This window comes from Papio anubis, chromosome 17, assembly GCF_008728515.1.
Source record: "Papio anubis isolate 15944 chromosome 17, Panubis1.0, whole genome shotgun sequence".
NCBI lineage: Eukaryota > Metazoa > Chordata > Mammalia > Primates > Cercopithecidae > Papio > Papio anubis.
Genome location: NC_044992.1, coordinates 8,418,425 through 8,436,525, shown reverse-complemented (window position 1 = coordinate 8,436,525; position 18,101 = coordinate 8,418,425). Strand labels below are relative to the sequence as shown.

General features: G+C 46.7%; 1 protein-coding gene across 4 annotated transcripts in view; it reads left to right on the top strand.

Annotated features, from left to right (window-relative positions):
- PIK3R5 (phosphoinositide-3-kinase regulatory subunit 5) overlaps window positions 1-18,101 on the top strand; it is an 87,126-nt gene that overhangs the window by 57,143 nt on the left and 11,882 nt on the right. For all 4 annotated transcript variants that reach the window (XM_009189661.4, XM_003912329.5, XM_031657371.1 and 1 more), the window contains exons 3-6: window positions 769-869; window positions 4,212-4,280; window positions 5,238-5,376; window positions 16,701-16,770. In XM_009189661.4, the coding sequence (XP_009187925.1) occupies window positions 769-869; window positions 4,212-4,280; window positions 5,238-5,376; window positions 16,701-16,770 (379 nt within the window). The remainder of the gene's footprint in view (window positions 1-768; window positions 870-4,211; window positions 4,281-5,237; window positions 5,377-16,700; window positions 16,771-18,101) is intronic.

The following is an 18,101-nucleotide window of genomic DNA, read 5'->3' as shown; positions in this document are numbered from 1 at the left end:
TTGTGTCTTGGGACGGAACTCACCGTGGCTCCTCTCTGTATTCTTCCAGCAATTTCTGCCTCTGTTCTAACCTCCCTGCAACTCATAGGTACCAGAACCCACTGTAGGAAACCAGGGCAGAGGAGGTTGTGGAAGAACTGGTGCTCCCACAGGGAGCAGAGTCGTGGTGAGCTCATTATCCTCCAACGTGGATCCCAGCCCACATCTCCAATCCCTGTGTCTCTTGCATATGCAGGAACAGGGAACTTGTCATTATGTCTTGATGGGGCATGGTAGGGTTGAGTGTTGATCCAGCATCTTCTCCTAGATTCACTTACTTTAGAAAGGAGTGTTCCAGGCCCCGTGCGGTGGCTCATGCCTATAATCCTAGCACTTTGGGAGGCCAAGGCGGGCGGATCATGAGGTCAGGAGATCGAGACCATCTTGGCCAACATGTTGAAACCCCATCTCTACTAAAAATACAAAAAATTAGCTGGGCATGGTTGCTATGGTTCAATCCCAGCTACTGGGAGGCTGAGGTAGGGGAATCGCCTGAACCCGGGAGGTGGAGGTTGCAGGAACTGAGATTGCCTGCACTCCAACTCAAGGAGTAGAGCAAGACTCTCTGTCTCAAAAAAAAAAAAAAAAAAAAAAAAAAAAAAAGAAAGGAGGCTCGGTGCAATACCGCAGAAGAATGTTCCAGCATAAATGCCCCTTCTCTACAACCCCTACCTGAGTGTGGCCGGAAAACACCAGAACTGACCCCCTTGCCTCTCTCTCCTTTTCAAGCTGGGCTGTGTCTGAACTGCTGGAGCCTGCAGGAGCTGGTCAGCAGAGACCCGGGCCACTTCCTTATCCTCCTTGAGCAGATCCTGCAGAAGACCCGAGAGGTGAGGGCGAGTCAGGAGCTGAAGGGCAGAGCTGGGGTCGGCCTCGTAGAGTAGAGAAATGGGTCCCAGAGAACATCATTCCTGGGTGCCTGGACCTCCAGAGGGGCTTGGCAAAGGCCCTGGGAACCTGTGAGTTTTGTGTTTCGGTAGTGCTTGCATGTGAGGGGTTTCTAGGAAGGGGTGCATTCCGTAAGAACACATAATACGCGAGCTAGGGTCCTGAGTTCAGCTACAGACATGGCTGGTAAGGCCATGTATTGACTAGGGAGAGAGAAGACACTTTACCCAATTCCTTTCCTCAAAAAGATCCATAAAAACAAAGACAACGAAAGAGAAAACTGATCGGAAAGGTAAACTAAGGCCTCCTCTCATTGTTCAATCAATGGCTTTCATGACAAAGAAGAGGAATGTGTTTAGTGCTGAGCTGGGCTTGAGTTCCAGAATAGCTGTGAATCCCGGAAGAGGATTTGTATAAAGAATTCTCTTTTATAAAGAATTCTCTTTTGTGTGTGTGTGTGTGTGTGTGTGTGTTTTAATTATTTTAAATACATGTGATTTGGAAAACATGTCACTTTCACTCTCAGTTACCTATCCCTGTAAGAAGATGCTCGAGGTTACACAGTTCTGACCCCACTATTTACCTGGTACTTTTTAACCCACATCATAAGCCAACCAGCTCAGAAGAGCTGAACCGCCTCTGGAGTGCGTAACATATAAACCCACATGGAAAGTCTAGACCACCATGTAGCAATACAGAAGGGTTTCATAGAAAGGTCTGATCTGCAAGGCTTGGTAGACACATTGTCTATTAAGGGTAAAGAGAAGGAGAAGTCTCAATTTGAGCCTACTGAGCTCATCTAGCACAGAAGACATGATGGGGCTTTCTCTGTATCTCCAACCCCCACGAGTTCCAAAATGGACCGAGAAACCTTCTGACCAATGAATTCTAAATCATGTGGTGTGCACATGTGTGCATGTGGTGTGTTAGGTGTGGTAGGTGTATCAGAGAGGCAGTTCACAAAGGGATAAATAGAAGTTGTAAACTAATATGAAAAAGCAATAATAAAATGAATGCAAATGAAAACCATAATGAGACAAACTTTGCCTAACAAATTAGCTAAAAAACAAAAGGTAAAAGGCCAGGTACAGTGGCTTGTGCCTGTAATCCAAGCACTTTGAGAGACTCAGGTGGGAGAAATGCTTGAGCCCAGGAGTTCAAGACCAGCCTGGGCAACATAGTAAGATCTCATCTCTACAAAAAAATACAAAAAGTAGCCGGTTGTGGTGGTGTGCACCTGTAATCTCAGCTACTTGGGAGGCTGAGGCAGGATTGCTTGAGCCCAGGAGGTCAAGGCTGCATTGAGCCAAGATCGTGCCACTGCACTCCAGCCTGTGCAATACCCTATTTCTCTCTCTCTCTCTCTCTCTCTCTCTTTGTTAAAAAAAAAAAAGATAAAAACCAATGCAGGAAGAGCATGGTGAAACTGGTACTTTTATATATATAGATAGCATAAATGGCAAAATCCTTTTGGAAAGCAATATGACAATATGTCTCAAAGGTCATAAAAGTCTATAAACATGTTGACAATCTTTGTTGACTACACTTCTTGAACTCTTTTCTAGATAAATAACCAAAATTATAGAAAAAGGAGTGTGCTGCATAATAGTGTTCATTGCAAAATATGTAAAATACCAAGACAATAATCTTGAATGCCCACAATGAAACTAATAAGATGCTGGGCACAGTGGCTCACGCCTGTAATCCCAGTACATTGGGAAGGCAAGGCAGGCGGATCATGAGGTCCAGAGATCAAGACCATCCTGGACAACATGGTGAAACCCCATCTCTACTAAAAAAAATTACAAAAATTAGCTGGGCTTGGTGGTGGGCGCCTGTAATCCCAGCTACTTGGGAGGCTGAGGCACGAGAATTGGTTGAACCCAAGAGGCACAGGTTGCAGTGAGCCAATATTGCATCACTGCCCTCCAGCCTGGCGACAGAGTGAGACTCCATCTCAAAAAAAAAAAAAAGAAACTAAGAAAGTAATAAGTTATGGAGGTCTACCAGAAGGAGTATAATGCAGCTAAAAATGATGGATATTATCCAAGGGCATAAACAAAATTTAATATATGATACAATTACATCAGTAAGATTTGTTAAATGGTTTAGGGAAAATTGACTAAACATTTGGAAAAAGATAGAGTGAGATCCCCAACTGACACCATACAGCAGGTGAAATTCTAGTTACATGAAATATGTCTCCTTTTTTTTCTTTTTTTTTTTTTTGAGGCAGAGTCTCAGCCTCCCGAGTAGTTGGGATTACAGGCGTGCGCCACCACCCCTGACTAATTTTTGTATTTTTAGTAGAGACGGGGTTTCGCCATGTTGGTCAGGCTGGTCTCGAACTCCTGGCCTCAAGTGATGCACCCGCCTCGGCCTCCGAAAGTGTTGAGATTATGGGCATGAGCCACTGCGCCCAGCCTAAATATTTCCATTTCAGAAAATGAAGTTTCAAAGAAAATAAGAAAGTATATATGAATATTTACATGATCCTTGCATGCAAAAGCGAAAATCCATGAAGGGAAAATCGACACCTGTAATTTCTGTACACGAAAAATAGTTATAAAATTAAAAGGCAAACAACCAACTGCAAAAAAAAAATTTATAACACAAATAACAGGTAAATGTATAACAAGAAGGGAAAAAAGGGGGTCTTAGAGACCCTATAGTAAAACAGAAATTTACTTATACTACTATATGTAAAATACATTAGGAGTAAAAATATACACACAGCTTATAGCTTCGCAGACATAGGAACAGAAAACCAAACACCACATGTTCTCACTCATAAGTGGGATTTGGACAATGAGAACACATGGACACAGGGAGGGGAACATCACACACCGGGGCCTGTCGGAGGTTGGGGGACAAGGGGAGGGAGAGCGTTAGGACAAATACCTAATGCATGCAGGGCTTAAAACCTAGATGATGGGTTGTTGGGTGCAGCCAACCACCATGGCACACATATACCTATGTAACAAGCCTGCACGTTCTGCACATGTATCCCAGAACTTAAAATAAAATTTAAAAGAAAAGAAAATACACAGGGCAAAAATGGTGTCAGGAGAGGGACATTCAAACAGCTGTGGTTGGGTTTGGGAGGGGAAATTGTGAGTGTTTTTGTTTACGTCTGTTTTCCAAATATTTGTCATGTGATTACACTACTTTTCACTTAAAAAAAAAAAAAGCAAGGCTAGAATGAGGAAGAACCACTGTATTCCGCTTCAGGGAGCCCTGGACCCCGTGAATGAGTCTCATTCCCTTTCTCGTCCTCTCCACAGGTCCAGGAGAAGGGCACCTACGACCTGCTCACCCCCCTGGCCCTGCTCTTCTATTCCACTGTTCTTTGTGTAAGTCCAGGTGGGCCAGGATGCGGGAGGTGAGGGAGGAGGGGGAGGAGTGACCTCTCTCTGGGGCAGAGCCCTCACACCTCTGGAGAAAAGCAGAGAGAGAAACTGTCAAGCAGCGGCATGTGAAATGGGTTTCAACCTTTAGATGGCTTCAGAGCAGCCACCATGAAAGGCTTCCAGTGACTCCATGTGGCCGCCATAGTGCCTGGCATCTCTGGGCTCCCATGGAGGAACTGCTGCCACTGTCTGTTCACAAGCCACAAGAGATATTCTATGTCCACCTCATTCTTCACCTCATTCAGTCACCCAATGTGATCACCCACTGTATTCACCAGACAGGGGGCACCAAATGTGTACACTGACTGAATCCATCCTCAAAAAATAAACATTTACCTGTAATGAGGCTATTTAAGTAAAGATGGTTTAGGCATTGAAGACCATTATCCATAACATAACATTGAAGACCACTGAATCCACCCTCAAAAAATAAACATTTACCTGTAATGAGACTAATTAAATAAAGGTGGTTTAGGCATTGAAGACCGTTATCCATAACATAACACTGAAGACCATTGAATCCACCCTCAAAAAATAAACATTTACCTGTAATGAGACTATTTAAATAAAGGTGGTTTAGGCATTGAAGACCACTATCCATAGCAATTGTCAGCAATGGCACCATTGACCAGTAAGGGGACAGCCTTTCAGAGAGGCTCACTCAAGCATTGGGTAAAGCAAGTCCCTTCCAGTAGAGACACCCCGGGTGCCATCTTGCCCATCTGAAACTCACTCCCTGTGGGTAACTTCCAGTTCCACCTGACCTTGTCCTGGGACACACTGCTGCCAGGAAATGTGTGTCTTTTGTGGAATATTCCAGAAAGGGAGCAGAGGCTGTTTGGGACTATCTGAGCCTTTTCTCACCTAGATCTCTTTGCTTGTTGCCTGCCTCCATCCTAGACACCACACTTCCCACCAGACTCGGATCTTCTTCTGAAGGCAGCCAGCACCTACCACCGGTTCCTGACCTGGCCTGTTCCTTACTGCAGCATCTGCCAGGAGCTGCTCACCTTCATCGATGCTGAACTCAAGGCCCCAGGTAAGCATTGAGGCAGCTGGCACGGGGGGCAGGGTTCACAAGGTCAGAATGCTTCCAACTCCTCTGAAACTGTTCTTTGTGACCCTCCTTACCTTCCATCCTTTGGTTCATCTCTGCCCATGCCTTGGTTCACAACCATGGAGTCTCCTCTTCACAGCACCATCAAGCATCTGATGGTTGAATCCACACAAGATGAAAGTAAACAAGGGAGGTAACTCGAGGAGGGATTCTTAGGGGAAGCAGGAGCGAGCACTCAAGGCAAGGAGACCCCAGCCCTTGGCCTGTGCCTCTGATCTGGTTAGTCAAGGGGTCCCCAAGGCTGCCCAGGTCAGACAGAGAAGCCCCCAGGATGCTGACAAGAGGCTTTTGCATGTTCTCTGTGCCCCAGGAACAAGTAAGTAATTCCGTGTGTGGGTTGATGCAGTTTGGGTCAGGGAAGGTGGCTGGTGCTAGGAATGATGGCCACTGTGACAAGTGTGGACAAGACCCGGGACTCAGTTTTCATGTGCGGGGTCTGAAAAGTAGGAGTTCAGAAATTGCAGGTGCTGTCATAAACATGAAAATCAGGTCTAAGGAAGCTATGATAGTGTAGGAGAAAACATTATCAAGTGTGATTTACTGAGAAGTGGCGCAGCGAATCAGTACTCTCAAAGGAATAAATTCACAAAAGCACCTCAATAGATGCCTCTAAAATATTTCATAAAATTCATCACCATTCCTGATATTCAAAACCCCTCAATATATGGAAACGATTACTCTAGAAGTGCTTTTAATATGGCAACAGCCCAAGGTAAAATACTAGAGGCATCTTCTTTAGAGCCAATAATCTTCCTCTTTTGGCTTATCGGTATTTTGCATATGCAAAAAGACAAAAAAAAGAATGCTTTCTCTTCTGAAGACGAGAAATTTTAATTAGTTGGAGCTCAAACAATTGGTTTTCTGTCAAGACTGAGAGAATCCCCTGAACAAAGAACTGTCAGAACTAGAAAACAGGTAGCTAAGAGCTTTTTTATAAACCAGCATTAACCAGGAAGAAAACATAATTTTAAAAAATTTACAATAGCAATTAAAAATAAAAAATAAAATGTTAATAACTTATATAGAGAAAACAAACTTTGCTGAAGAATGAATAATGGAAGAATCGTATCGCTGGGTTGAATCAATATTGTAACGAGACCAGGTGTTAGGAAAATAAACACAACCGCAATCGAAATAACAGGATATTTTAAAAATTTATAAAATATATATAAATAAAAAACATAATATATAAATATTTTACATATAAATAAATTTATATATAAAGAAAATAAAATCTTTTTGAAAGATTTATTTATGCACTTAGTATATATTCATTCACGTATTTTTAAAGGAGAGTAAGAAGGAAATATTTCCATTTTTTGAAGGTATTATAGGGCTATAGTTATTAAAATAGTACACTATGGGTATAAGAATAGGTAGATAATGGAAGAAAATGTAATATCTAGAAACAGATTAAATATACAAAATTATATTATATGATAAAGTGGCATCATCAAATTACTGATGAAAAAATCAGTCATTTCATAAATGGTATCAGGATAATTGGTAGACCATAAAAAAAATTGAGTGAGAAAACTATCTAAACAGGCCAGGTGCGGTGGCTCACACCTGTAATCCCAGCACTTTGGGAGGCCGAGGCGGGCAGATCACCTGAGGTCAGGAGTTCGAGACCAGCCTGGCCAACATGGTGAAACCCCATCTCTACTAACAATAGAAAATTAGCTGGGCTTGGTGGCATGATCCTGTAATCCCAGCTACTCAGGAGGCTGAGGCAGGAGAATTGCTTGAACCCGGGAGGCGGAGGTTCAAGTGCCTCCCAGATTGTGCCGTTGCACTCCAGCCTGGGCAACAAGAGCAAAACTCTGTCTCAAAAAAAAAAAAAAAAAAAGATTTCTATCTAAAAAATAAAATTAAGAGTTCTAACTCAAACATAAAAATAACTTTTAGATACATTAGCGGTTTAGGTGTAGAAGACAAGACCACAAAAACTACAGAAGAAAAATAGGTTGTATGAGCCTGGAGTGGAGAAGAGCTGCCAAACATATTCCCCAGGGCAAAAATTATAAAGGAAAAGACTAACAGATATGAAAGCAAAAAATTTAAAGCTTTTCATACGGCAAGCCCACTTTGAGTGAAAGGTAAATGACAAACTGAGAAAAATATTTGCGATAAAAATTAATATATCAGGCTGGGTGCTGTGGCTCAGACCTGTAATCCCAGTACTTTGGCAGGCCGAGTGGGCGGATCATGAGGTCTGGAGATCAAGACCATCCTGGCCAACATGGTGAAACCCTGTCTCTACTGAAAATACAAAAATTAGCTGGGCGTGGTGGTGTACACCTGTATTCCCAGCTACTCGGGAGGCTGAGGCAGAGAATTGCTTGAATCCGGGAGGCAGAGGTTGCAGTGAGCTGAGATTGTGCCACTGCACTCCAGCCAGGTGACACAGCGAGACTCCGTCTAAAAAAAAAAAAATTAATATATCAAACCCATGAAGAGTGTTTTTTTTTTTTTGAGTCCATTAAAAAATAGGCAAGCACACTTATGGAAATATGAATAAATATGATTCAATGACATCAAAAAAGAACCCCCTCAAAATATTCACCCTCACTACTCATACAGAAAATGCAAAACTAAAGAGCAAAACTCTTTTTCCCCCTATCAAATTGGCAAAAATAAAAAAGAAAGAACAAAAATGCCAGCGCTGGTGAGGAATGGGGGGCTGTGTTTGCTAAGGAATCAGAAAAAATATCCTTTCACCCAGCAATTCTATTCCTGAATTTTATCTTGATGAATCCCTATGGATGTACAAAGACTCAGCTACAAAGATGTTCATCAATGCATTCTTGCTAATAATCAACCAATGCTAAAAAACCTAAATATTGAACATGGTTGAGTACCCTGTGGCAAAGTCATTTGGTGAAATGTTATTCAATTATTAAAAACGATATTGTAGAAATAGTTACTGAGCTCAAAAGATGTTGAGTAACTAGTCGAGCGAAAAAGCAGTCCCCCCAGTACTAAGTATGTTATAATCTCATTATTTTCTCTCTTGCTAATGGATACATGCACCAGACCAGGTTTAGTACTGGCAGTGTTTCATTCTCACCTTACACATTAAACACACACAGCATGGAAGTACCAAATCTTATTCCCCAACAACTTATGGACCCTAGAAAGCTCAAGACTGGCTTGTACGTTTCTTTGGAAGGGTTCATAACTTGCCTAACCCAACCAGTTACCTGATCCGTCTGCGCCCTACGCAGTCAGCTGACTTGTCTGTGCCTCGTCCAATCAGCTGATCTGCATGTCCCCAGTCAGTCAGCCGTCTGCTGTTGTCTGTCGTTACAAAGAGCAGAGCAGGTACAGCTAGGAGTGGCCAACCCCCAAGTCTACCTACAACCAGGTCCTCACCTTGTGGTAGAGACTTGGGTGGAGACTTAGGACGTCAGGAAGACCCTTAGGAGACTCTGGACTCTGAAAGGTAAAAGGTGGATCTGCCAAGCCAGCATCCCAAGGAAAGGAACAAACCAGTTAAAGGAACAAACCCTAAAGGAACAAGCCAGTTTAAGGTCACACTCCTTCATTCCCTCCCTCATTCCCTCCCACTGTCCCCCAGAACAAACAGACTTGGATGTCTTCTGAGCTTCTTTTCTCCTTTCTACAATGCTCAGAGAAAGAATTTAAAATGCAAATGTCTTGGCAGGGCCTTGGGTTTCTACCCAAGACTGAAATGATTCTTTTTTATTTTGAAAAGGATAAGGGAGTTGTGGGGTTGGGGGAGGGGATTACCTGTGGGGAGACCACTTCCCAATTTCAAGTAGAACCAGCTGTCCCTCCTCACCTCAGTGCACGCTATGCCTTGAGATATTTTTGCAGGCGGCTGGATAGAAACTCTGTTCTGGGCAGACAGAAAGCAGATGTGCCATGGAGGGGTTGGCGGTGGTGAGGCCCAGTTCCTGGAATGATAAAATGTAAAGTCTGCAGCACAAGGACCAGGCAGGGCAGCGACTGGAGCCGGAAGTAGAATGAGGGTCCTTTGGCCTCAGAGCAGGGGGGATCCTTGGAACCATCACTCACTGCTGACGGCACATCCTTCCCGGGACCATGTGAAGCCTCAGATATCCTGGTGACCAATGAGAAGTCAGATGCCCCAAGAGGGCAGCTCAAGCCAAGTACCCGTGGTAGGAACCTCTCCTCTTCCAGGGAAAACAGAACCAAAATAGGAAATGATCAACTCTCCCTCGTTTCTGGGAATCATTTTCAAACAGTTCCAAAACCTCACACATATATAAATATATAGTGAGCCTGTGCCCACTCATTAATGAGGAGAGCAGCACGATGATACAGCTGGCTTATAGGAGGATCCAAGAAACTGAGATGAGCTCCTCATGGAAACTAGAGTGAGATTCAAAGTTAGATACCAAACAGTTAATATCACAGAGGGGAAGAAAACTATAACCTTTGAGGTTATCTTTTCTACTGAACAGAAATCTCTTGCTACTTATCTCACATCCACCAGTTAACCTTCAATTTTAAAGAAGCTAAGCCCTAATCCATAACAAATAGTTAAACAAAATTACCTTCTACATGACCCTTAAATGAGCTTTTTGAAAAATGCTTTCGTATGATTTTTTTTTTTTTTTTTTTGAGACGGAGTCTCGCTCTGTCACCCAGGCTGGAGTGCAGTGGCGTGACCTCGGCTCACTGCAACCTCCGCCTCCTGGGTTCAAGAGATTCTTCTGCCTCAGCCTCCCCAGTAACTGGGACTACAGGCATGTGCCACCATGCCCGGCTTATATTTGTATTTTTTGTAGAGACGGGGTTTCACCATATTGGCTGGGCAGGTCTCGAACTCCTAACCTCGTGAGCCGCCCACGTTGGCCTCCCAAAGTGCTGGGATTACAGGCGTGAGCCACCATGCCCGGCCTTTCCTATGATTTTTAACAGGCCTGCAGTCATCTTTGTACTCAATTCCTGAGTCCCTCCCACCCCCAGTTAAGTGGAGAGAGGGCTAGGATGGAGGCCAGGGAACTTGAACGCTTGAAGGAGAGGCCGAATAACTTAGTGGCTTCTAGTCCTTGGGGCCAGATCATTGTACTTGCAAATCCTGGGTCTGCTACTCACTAACTGTGGGCCTTCAGCAAGACATTTAGCTTGTGAGCTTCAATTTCCTCATCTGTAAAATGGGTGTATAGCAATGCCTCCCTGTCAATACAGTTCGTGAGGATTAACGTTGGCCTCATTGATTTCACAGTGCTGGGGGCAGTAAGGGTTGCAGTGGTGTTAGCTTAGAAGGTAGGTCCTGGTAAAGTCACAGGAAGAAATGAGAAGGGACGCGGGGAGGTGAGGCCCCCACCTGTGAAGTCTTAGGGACCCAGTTGCCATGGAAATGAATGAAACAGTTTATCCTGCTTTGATGTGGCTGGGTGGCAGAGGAAGTGGGCCTGTTATCAAGGCTGGGGGCCTCCCCCTGCTTCCTGACTCCACCCCCATATGATCGTCCAGTGCCTCGATTCTGGAGGTAGCAGGAAATCTCACGTCAGTGCCACCGGGTCCGGCCCACCACAGCCCTCTTGGGGTCAGCCCACATGTTTATTGAATATTTACTCCATGCCTGCATAGCTGTGCCGACCACAATACTTTCCTGCAAAGAATGTATCTGTAAAGCTGGGGGATGACACTGGGCATCTTACGTGCAAACCACTCTGCAATTTTCAAAGCACACAAACTTCAAGGATCGCGTCTCGCCTGTAAGGGAAGAAGGAAAAGTCATATTCTTCTCATTATAAAATGGGAAATGATTTTGAGAAAACCAAGTTCAGTATTTCTTGTTCAAGATACAAAGTGGGCTGGGCTGCGGCTCAAGCCCAATCCCAGCATCTTGGGGAGGCCGCAGGACGGGTGGATCAATGAGGTCAGGAGATCGAGATCATCCTGGCTACCATGGTGGAAACCCCGCCTCTACTAAAATAATACAAAAAAACTAGCCGGGTGTGGTGGCGGCGCTTCGTAGTCCCAGCTACTGAGGCTGAGGCAGGAGGAATGGCATAAAACCCGGAGGCAGAGCTTGCAGTGAGCTGGAGATCCGCCACTGCACTCCAGCCTGGGCGAGCGATACAGAGCTTGTGACCCGCCTCAAAAAAAAAAAAAAAAAAAGATACAAAGTGAAGTATGAAAGAGGCAACATGAACCCTCGTATGACAAAGACCTGTACTTCGCCACTTATTAGCTGATGATCTTGGACAAGTTCCTTAGACTCTCTGAGCCTCCTGGTCAAAAGCAGGATTATAATTATCATTGAGATGATGATGAGGAGGACAGCAATGATGCCAGGGTTGTCTACGGCATATGAAGCACTGTCACAGGTTCGTCCCATCTAACCCTTAGAACACCTCCATGGGTAGTTACTATTATTCCCATTTTTCAGATGCTGAAACTGAGGGCTCGACATTTATGTAACTTGCTCCCAGTCACAGAGCTAACAAGAGCTCTACCACTCGAATCCATATCTCTTTGATACCAAAAGTCGTATCATATCCTTTTCACATTTGCATAAATCTGTGTTTCTACCAAGAGGCCTGACAGATGGCTGCATGACCCTGGGTTACCCAGGCTGTCTTTTTATAAACATTCCCCCTTTGGGGAATTTCTCCTGCCCCTTTCCCTTTGGGATGCTTAATATGGCTTCATACCCTTTGATCTCCTATCAAATGAGGGACAAACCTGGGTTAGGTCAGTTTTGCTTATCAACAAGTGGCAGGTGAATTCAGAGTGTTCTTCAGTGGTGAGACGTTTCTCTTGGGACATTACTGATCACAGACATTTGCGTTTTATACTTTTTGTCCCTGGTTATGGAATGAAAGGTTAGACCTCTTGAAGGATGTCAAACATCATTGACTAGTAGGTGGGGGAGGTTTAGGGAAAAGAGTAGAGGCTGGTGTTCCAGAAATCACAGGGTGTGATCAGTTAGGACTGAGCCGGCTGCCTATAGCAGAAAGCCCCAAACAACAATGCCTTAAACTCATAGGGGCTAGTTTTCTCTTACACACACACACACACACACACCACACACAATCTGTAAGAAGGCAGGCCAGCATTGGCATGGTGGTCCCATGAACATCCTAGACCAGCCTTCTCTCATCTTTCCGCTCCACCATCCTTAGCAAGAGGCACCATCTTCAAGGTTGCTTCATGGTCTAGGATGGCTGCTGGAGCGCTGGCCATCATGTCCACATTCCAGTTAACAGAAAGAAGGAGGTGAGGGGAGTTGCACCTAAAACATTCTGCAAGGGAGGCTGAGAAATTGACTCATCAACTGGGTACAATGCCCAGTGTCTCACTCAGTGGATATTGAGTAGATGCCTAGAAGTCCCTGCCACATGTGACTTACTCGTAAGAGTAGCCCATAAGGCCCGGATTGGTCCTGTTAGGGTGACTATCACTAGGGTGGTGAAAGGGTGTTATGAAAGGGCCTTATCTCACTTCGCCCCCACAAGCCCGGTGGCTCTGCAAAGCTGCAGACCTCATCCCGCAGGCATTTCCGTGGGGTCACTGCACTTGTTCAGAGCAGCATATGTCTTGTGGTGGCACTGAACTTTCATTCCAAGAACTCACATCTCCTCTGCCTGCATGGAGGCCTGCCCAGTGGGTTCCTTCTCCCCAGTATTTTCCTCTTGGCTTTCTAGCCACATTGCTTCTCACCTTCCACCTCTCTGCTCCTGGACTCCCGGTGGCCAGGGATTCCAGCCTCCCTTGTTATGTCCTCTCCTTTGTCTATTCACCTGAAAGCTGTGCTTCACCTTCCTACCCAGGCCCTGCTGAGGCCCACAGCCATGAGTTTCCAATTCCTCCAGTCTCTCTGGAGTCCAGGATCCTGGAGATGGGGAGCAGGAAGGCACTGCACATGGGACCCCCAGTGAGGAGGGAAGTGTAAGAGAAACCAGGCTGTGGAGAGCGGTGTGCCTGGTGTTTGCTTCAGGGTATGACGTAGGTCAAACTGTCCACCGTGAGTTGATATTAATCGTAGATGCTGGAGAACCAAACCTGACCGAGTCTCATTTGGAGACTGCATTGCCGTTGGGGCCGGGCCCTGCTTCCATCCTGTGGATTCCGTGGAATCTTGGTGTTCCCCTTGTAAGAGGAAACTGAGTCAGATGTGGCTGCTGCCTGCCTCCCCTAGGCTCAAGTACCCACATGACCCTCAGCATGGACCTGTCTATCAGTGTGTTGTTAATACCAGTACTGCTTGATGGCAGATGTAGTGATTTCATGTGCCCTGGATCTTCACAGTCAGCTGTTCTGTGCAGAATCCCTATCTATTTGCAACTTTGAAAAAGAGTGGAAGCTTTGATGGGCAAACAAGCTTGATGGCGAAGGGTCTTGGACAACTGGGCCAGGAGTTTGACCTTCACTATGACTGTGTTCTGCCCACCCACCCCATTCGTTGCCTATATGGGGTGACTCCTCTCGATTTCTTACTTGCTAGGGCCTGACGCAGGAACAACCCAGGCAAGGTTTTTGTTTAGCCCTTGCACCAATCTTGATCCAAGAAGCTAAACTCAGAAAGTTGTTTCCATCTGCTAAGGTGACCAAGGAAGGCTGTGATCTAAGATCAAAGGGAGAGAGGAGTCTATTGATCCGAGGCTCCCCAGTGTAGCTTCCCTGTTTGGGGAGTGGAGGGTGGAGTTAAGGGTGGTCCCGAAACTGATATTGCACACCCCCACTTAGCATTCATGGCCTCCGTGGCATCACCAGGTAACACTGTGAAAACCAAGCCCGTGGAGGATGCTGGGAGATATTTCCAGCCTCACAGCATAGACCAGCAAATGGGGACTCAGCGGTACAATTTCTAAGCCAGGTTCAAAGGAGTGAGTCTGTACCAAAGTTTGTAGGATCAGAGCCTCCTCCACACTGCACAGTCTTTTCTAATTTGTTCCCAGCTCAGGCCCCAGCCCACCAGTTAATTACCCAAAACTCCACACCCCATGCATGCTAAGCAGGGGGGTCCATTACCAAGAGAGACCAAGGAAGGGGGTTGACGGTGTTTTTGGGGTGATGGCAGGAGTTTATCTGATGATCGTAGGCTCTGCTTGGGAACTGTTGGTACCTTGGGTATTCAGCACCGGCCAAACAACTCGGAAAATAACTCTCTGGGTCAGGGTGTGCCAAGAGGTACTGGCAACCTCCTAAATATCCCCCGTTAAAGCAACAGGATACATACAGCAACAGTCGCGTGGAGTCCACGTAGCTCATACGAAGCAGCTTCTTGTTCTAACTGTAGCACAATCCGAAAATGAGACGAAGGCACATGAATGTAGATGTGAGAGATTGCTCCTCATCCTAGAGATGAGAGGAAATGAAGGAGCTTCAAGGTTGTCCACAGTACCAGGCACTCCAGAACAAAAGTTCAAGCAGCGTGATGATGAACCGTTAGGTATGGCAACGGGGAAAACGTTGCCAAGCTTCAGGAGAGCAAGGTCAGGAGGGCAGAGGCATCGGAAGCCAATGGCTGGGCGTTTTGGAACAAAGCTGATGTGGAGGGAGAGCGACAGCACAGTCCACTGCTTCCTGGAGTGCGACCGCCTGGATGACCTGGGTCAACAGAGGCAGAAGTGGGGGTGACGAAATGGGGTCAGCGGGGTGTAGGTTACCTGTTAAAAGCATTAAATAGTAAAAGAAAAGAGAAATAAGGTCAAGAGAAGATTTTGCGTGTCTGTGTATTTTACGGTCAGGGAGATGGGGGATATCTGTTTGTCTCCAGTACGGTAACTACGGTAACTACGGTATTATGTTGGGGTGGTTGGAGAGTGGGTGAGGATCTCTTCTCTGTAATGCATGTGAGTGGCCACCAGATGGTGTCCCAAGTCCTGATGTAATAGCCACTGTGTCAAGGACTTTCCTGGCAAAACCGATCAAATGTTAACTTCTAAATATGTGATGATTACATAAAGTAAACATCACACAAAAGGCCCAAAATCAAAGCAATTAGGTCCCAAGTTAGAAGAGCATTATATGGTAATTTTCTGCCTTTCACAGTCTTTCTATTTATAGCTGTCTTTCACCCCCCCCCCCGGTCCAGACTTGCACTTCTGAGGGGACGTCCTGCAGGTTCCCAGCTCAGTCCCAGTTCAGGGTGGCCCTGCTCTGGATGGGGACTACCCCGGGGCCTATTTCCAAGCTATGACAAGAAGGCGGCCCACCCCGCTGGGTCCCCAGCCCCTGCTCTGTGAGGGAGTGAACTTGTGCTTCCTGTTTCACCTCCTCATCGTGGTGGAAACAGAACTGAACGCACACTGTAAAGCAACTACTGTGCAGAACGGAGTCAAGTTGCAGAAACAAAAGGAAAACCTTTGGTGTGTTTCTTCTCAGCATTTGGAAGTCAGAGGAGACAGAGAGGGGGAAGGGCCGGGGAGAAAGGGGATGTGGACTGGGAGCAGAGCCTGGGATGCAGCTGCCTCAGAGCAGAGAGGACGCCAGGCCAGACCGCGATCCTTCGAGAGGACTCGGGACTCCAGGCAGAGATGGGGAGGCGCAGGTGTGGAAACTCGAAACCGGCTGCCTGGCTGGAGCTGAGGCAAAGTGGTTGGGCTGACAGGTGCCTGGCATAGCGGGAAGGCACCCAGGACCGGGAGAGGGGATGGCGGCAGGGACCCAGGAGTAGCCCGGCGGCACCAGACGCGGCAGCCTCCTGGGCCCAGGTTCTGCCTCCCGCGATGCTCTCCCTCCCAGTCTCTGAAGAGAGAAACTTTAAGTTGGTCAAGCTGTGATGGGGCCTGGGAATCATAGACTGTTAAAGGCCTCAGAGACCACTGATCTAATCTGCCCCTTCCCGGGAGAAACTGAGGCTCAGGGATTAAGTGACCCGGCCAAGAGCTGGAATAGAACTCAGGCTTCTGACCCGGGCTCTCACCCTGGATCCCTTTCTCTTTAGCTAGGCTGCCTCCAAGCCTGGGGCCAGGGCCTGAGCCACCAGGGGAGTGGCAAGCTCTTAGGAAGGGAGGGCAATCGGAGAGGCCACGGGAATCCAGAGGACAGCGAGGCCCAGGACCGAGTTTTGGTGTTGGAGGCGAAGGTGGGGATATGACTCGTGAGGTGTAAAAGGATGCATAGAAGCAAACTGCTAGGCACTCTGGAGGAGCCACTGAACAGCCCCTCTCCAGGTTCTCCTGAGCTCCATCTGGGAACTTCCAACCTGATTGTCTGGTGCTTGGCTCGCCACAAGGCACAAGGACGATGCTGAAGGAATTGACCAGCCCATGAACTCTTTTCTTGTTGGCCCACAGGGATCTCCTACCAGAGGCTGGTGAGGGCTGAGCAGGGTCTGCCCATCAGGAGTCACCGCAGCTCCACCGTGTGAGTGCTCTTGGGGGACGGAGAAACAGAGGGGAGGGAGTTTGGGACCCCTGCACTGTTCCACCTTCACCCTCCTCCCCCACTCAAACATCCAGTACCCCGCCCCCTGCCCCCCCACCATCCATCCCAGCCAGCAACAAACAGGCTTCCAGGGAACTGGGAACTCCTGGCACTGCTGGTGATACTTTGTGTCCAGGTTTGTTTTTCTAGGCTGAGGGTCTTTCACCAGATTCTTAAAGAGTTCTGCATCAATTGTGCCAGGTGTTAGGCACACAGTTCCCCCACTTTATCCATTCTTTTCAGATGAGGAACTGGAGGTCAGAGAGGCCAAGCAACTTCCCCAAGGTCACACAGCGAGCAAGGGTCTGAGCCACAATTTAACTCTCAGGCTTATTCAGAAGCCCATGGTATTTCTACAGTCTCTTTCTGCCTGTTACTAAAACAGTGTTTCCAAACTTTTTTGACCAGGACCTACAATAAAAATCCATTTTATACGACATCCTGGTACACACACACACACATACACACACACACACCCCTAGCACTAGAGAGGGGGTGCCCATTCGGAGGACCCTCTGCAGGCCTCGAAGAGTTGAGTGCTACCTTGCCTTGACATGTTGGGAGCCCAGGGACCCCAGCCTTCACCAGTGCAGAAATTATAGGCCCCCGGCCCTCCCCATTCCCAGCCCCAGGGGTTCACTTCCCACTCAATCCCCTGAGCAACACTTCTTGATTTCCCTCTAGGTAAAAACAAGCACAAACAAAATGATAGATGTTGAGAGAGGGAAAGGATGCTAACATGTTGTAGTTTAGTAAGTAAATAAGATGCCTCTGGGGGAGCTGGGGCAGGTGGGCTGATGAAGAATCATCAACGCCTCTTAGACCCTTTCTCGACCTCCAGGCGCCATTCTAAGCGCAGTTACGTGTGCTGACTCATTTAATCCTCACATTAACCCTGTGAGAAGGGGAGTTTTCACATTAGGGAAATGAGGCACTGAGAGATTTGTAGAAAGAGCTTACAGTTGGGAGATGGTCTCAATTTCATTATCTATAAATTGAGAATGATGATAAATTATGCGGCAGAGAAATTATGTGAGCTGGTGAGGGCAGGGGCTCAGCTGGGCTCGTTATAAGGTTATAAGGCGCTGCTTATGCAAGCCCACCTCCTTTTCTTACAAACAGAGAAATCAAAGTTAGTTTCTTCCCAAATGATGGGGACTTTGACAGAGACTAGTCCTGTCTCTGCCCTGTCCCCGGGCACTGATGTCCCCAGAGCCTGGAGGGAATGCTGCCTGCATGGGGCTCCTCTGCACTGGGTTTAAATGCAGAGT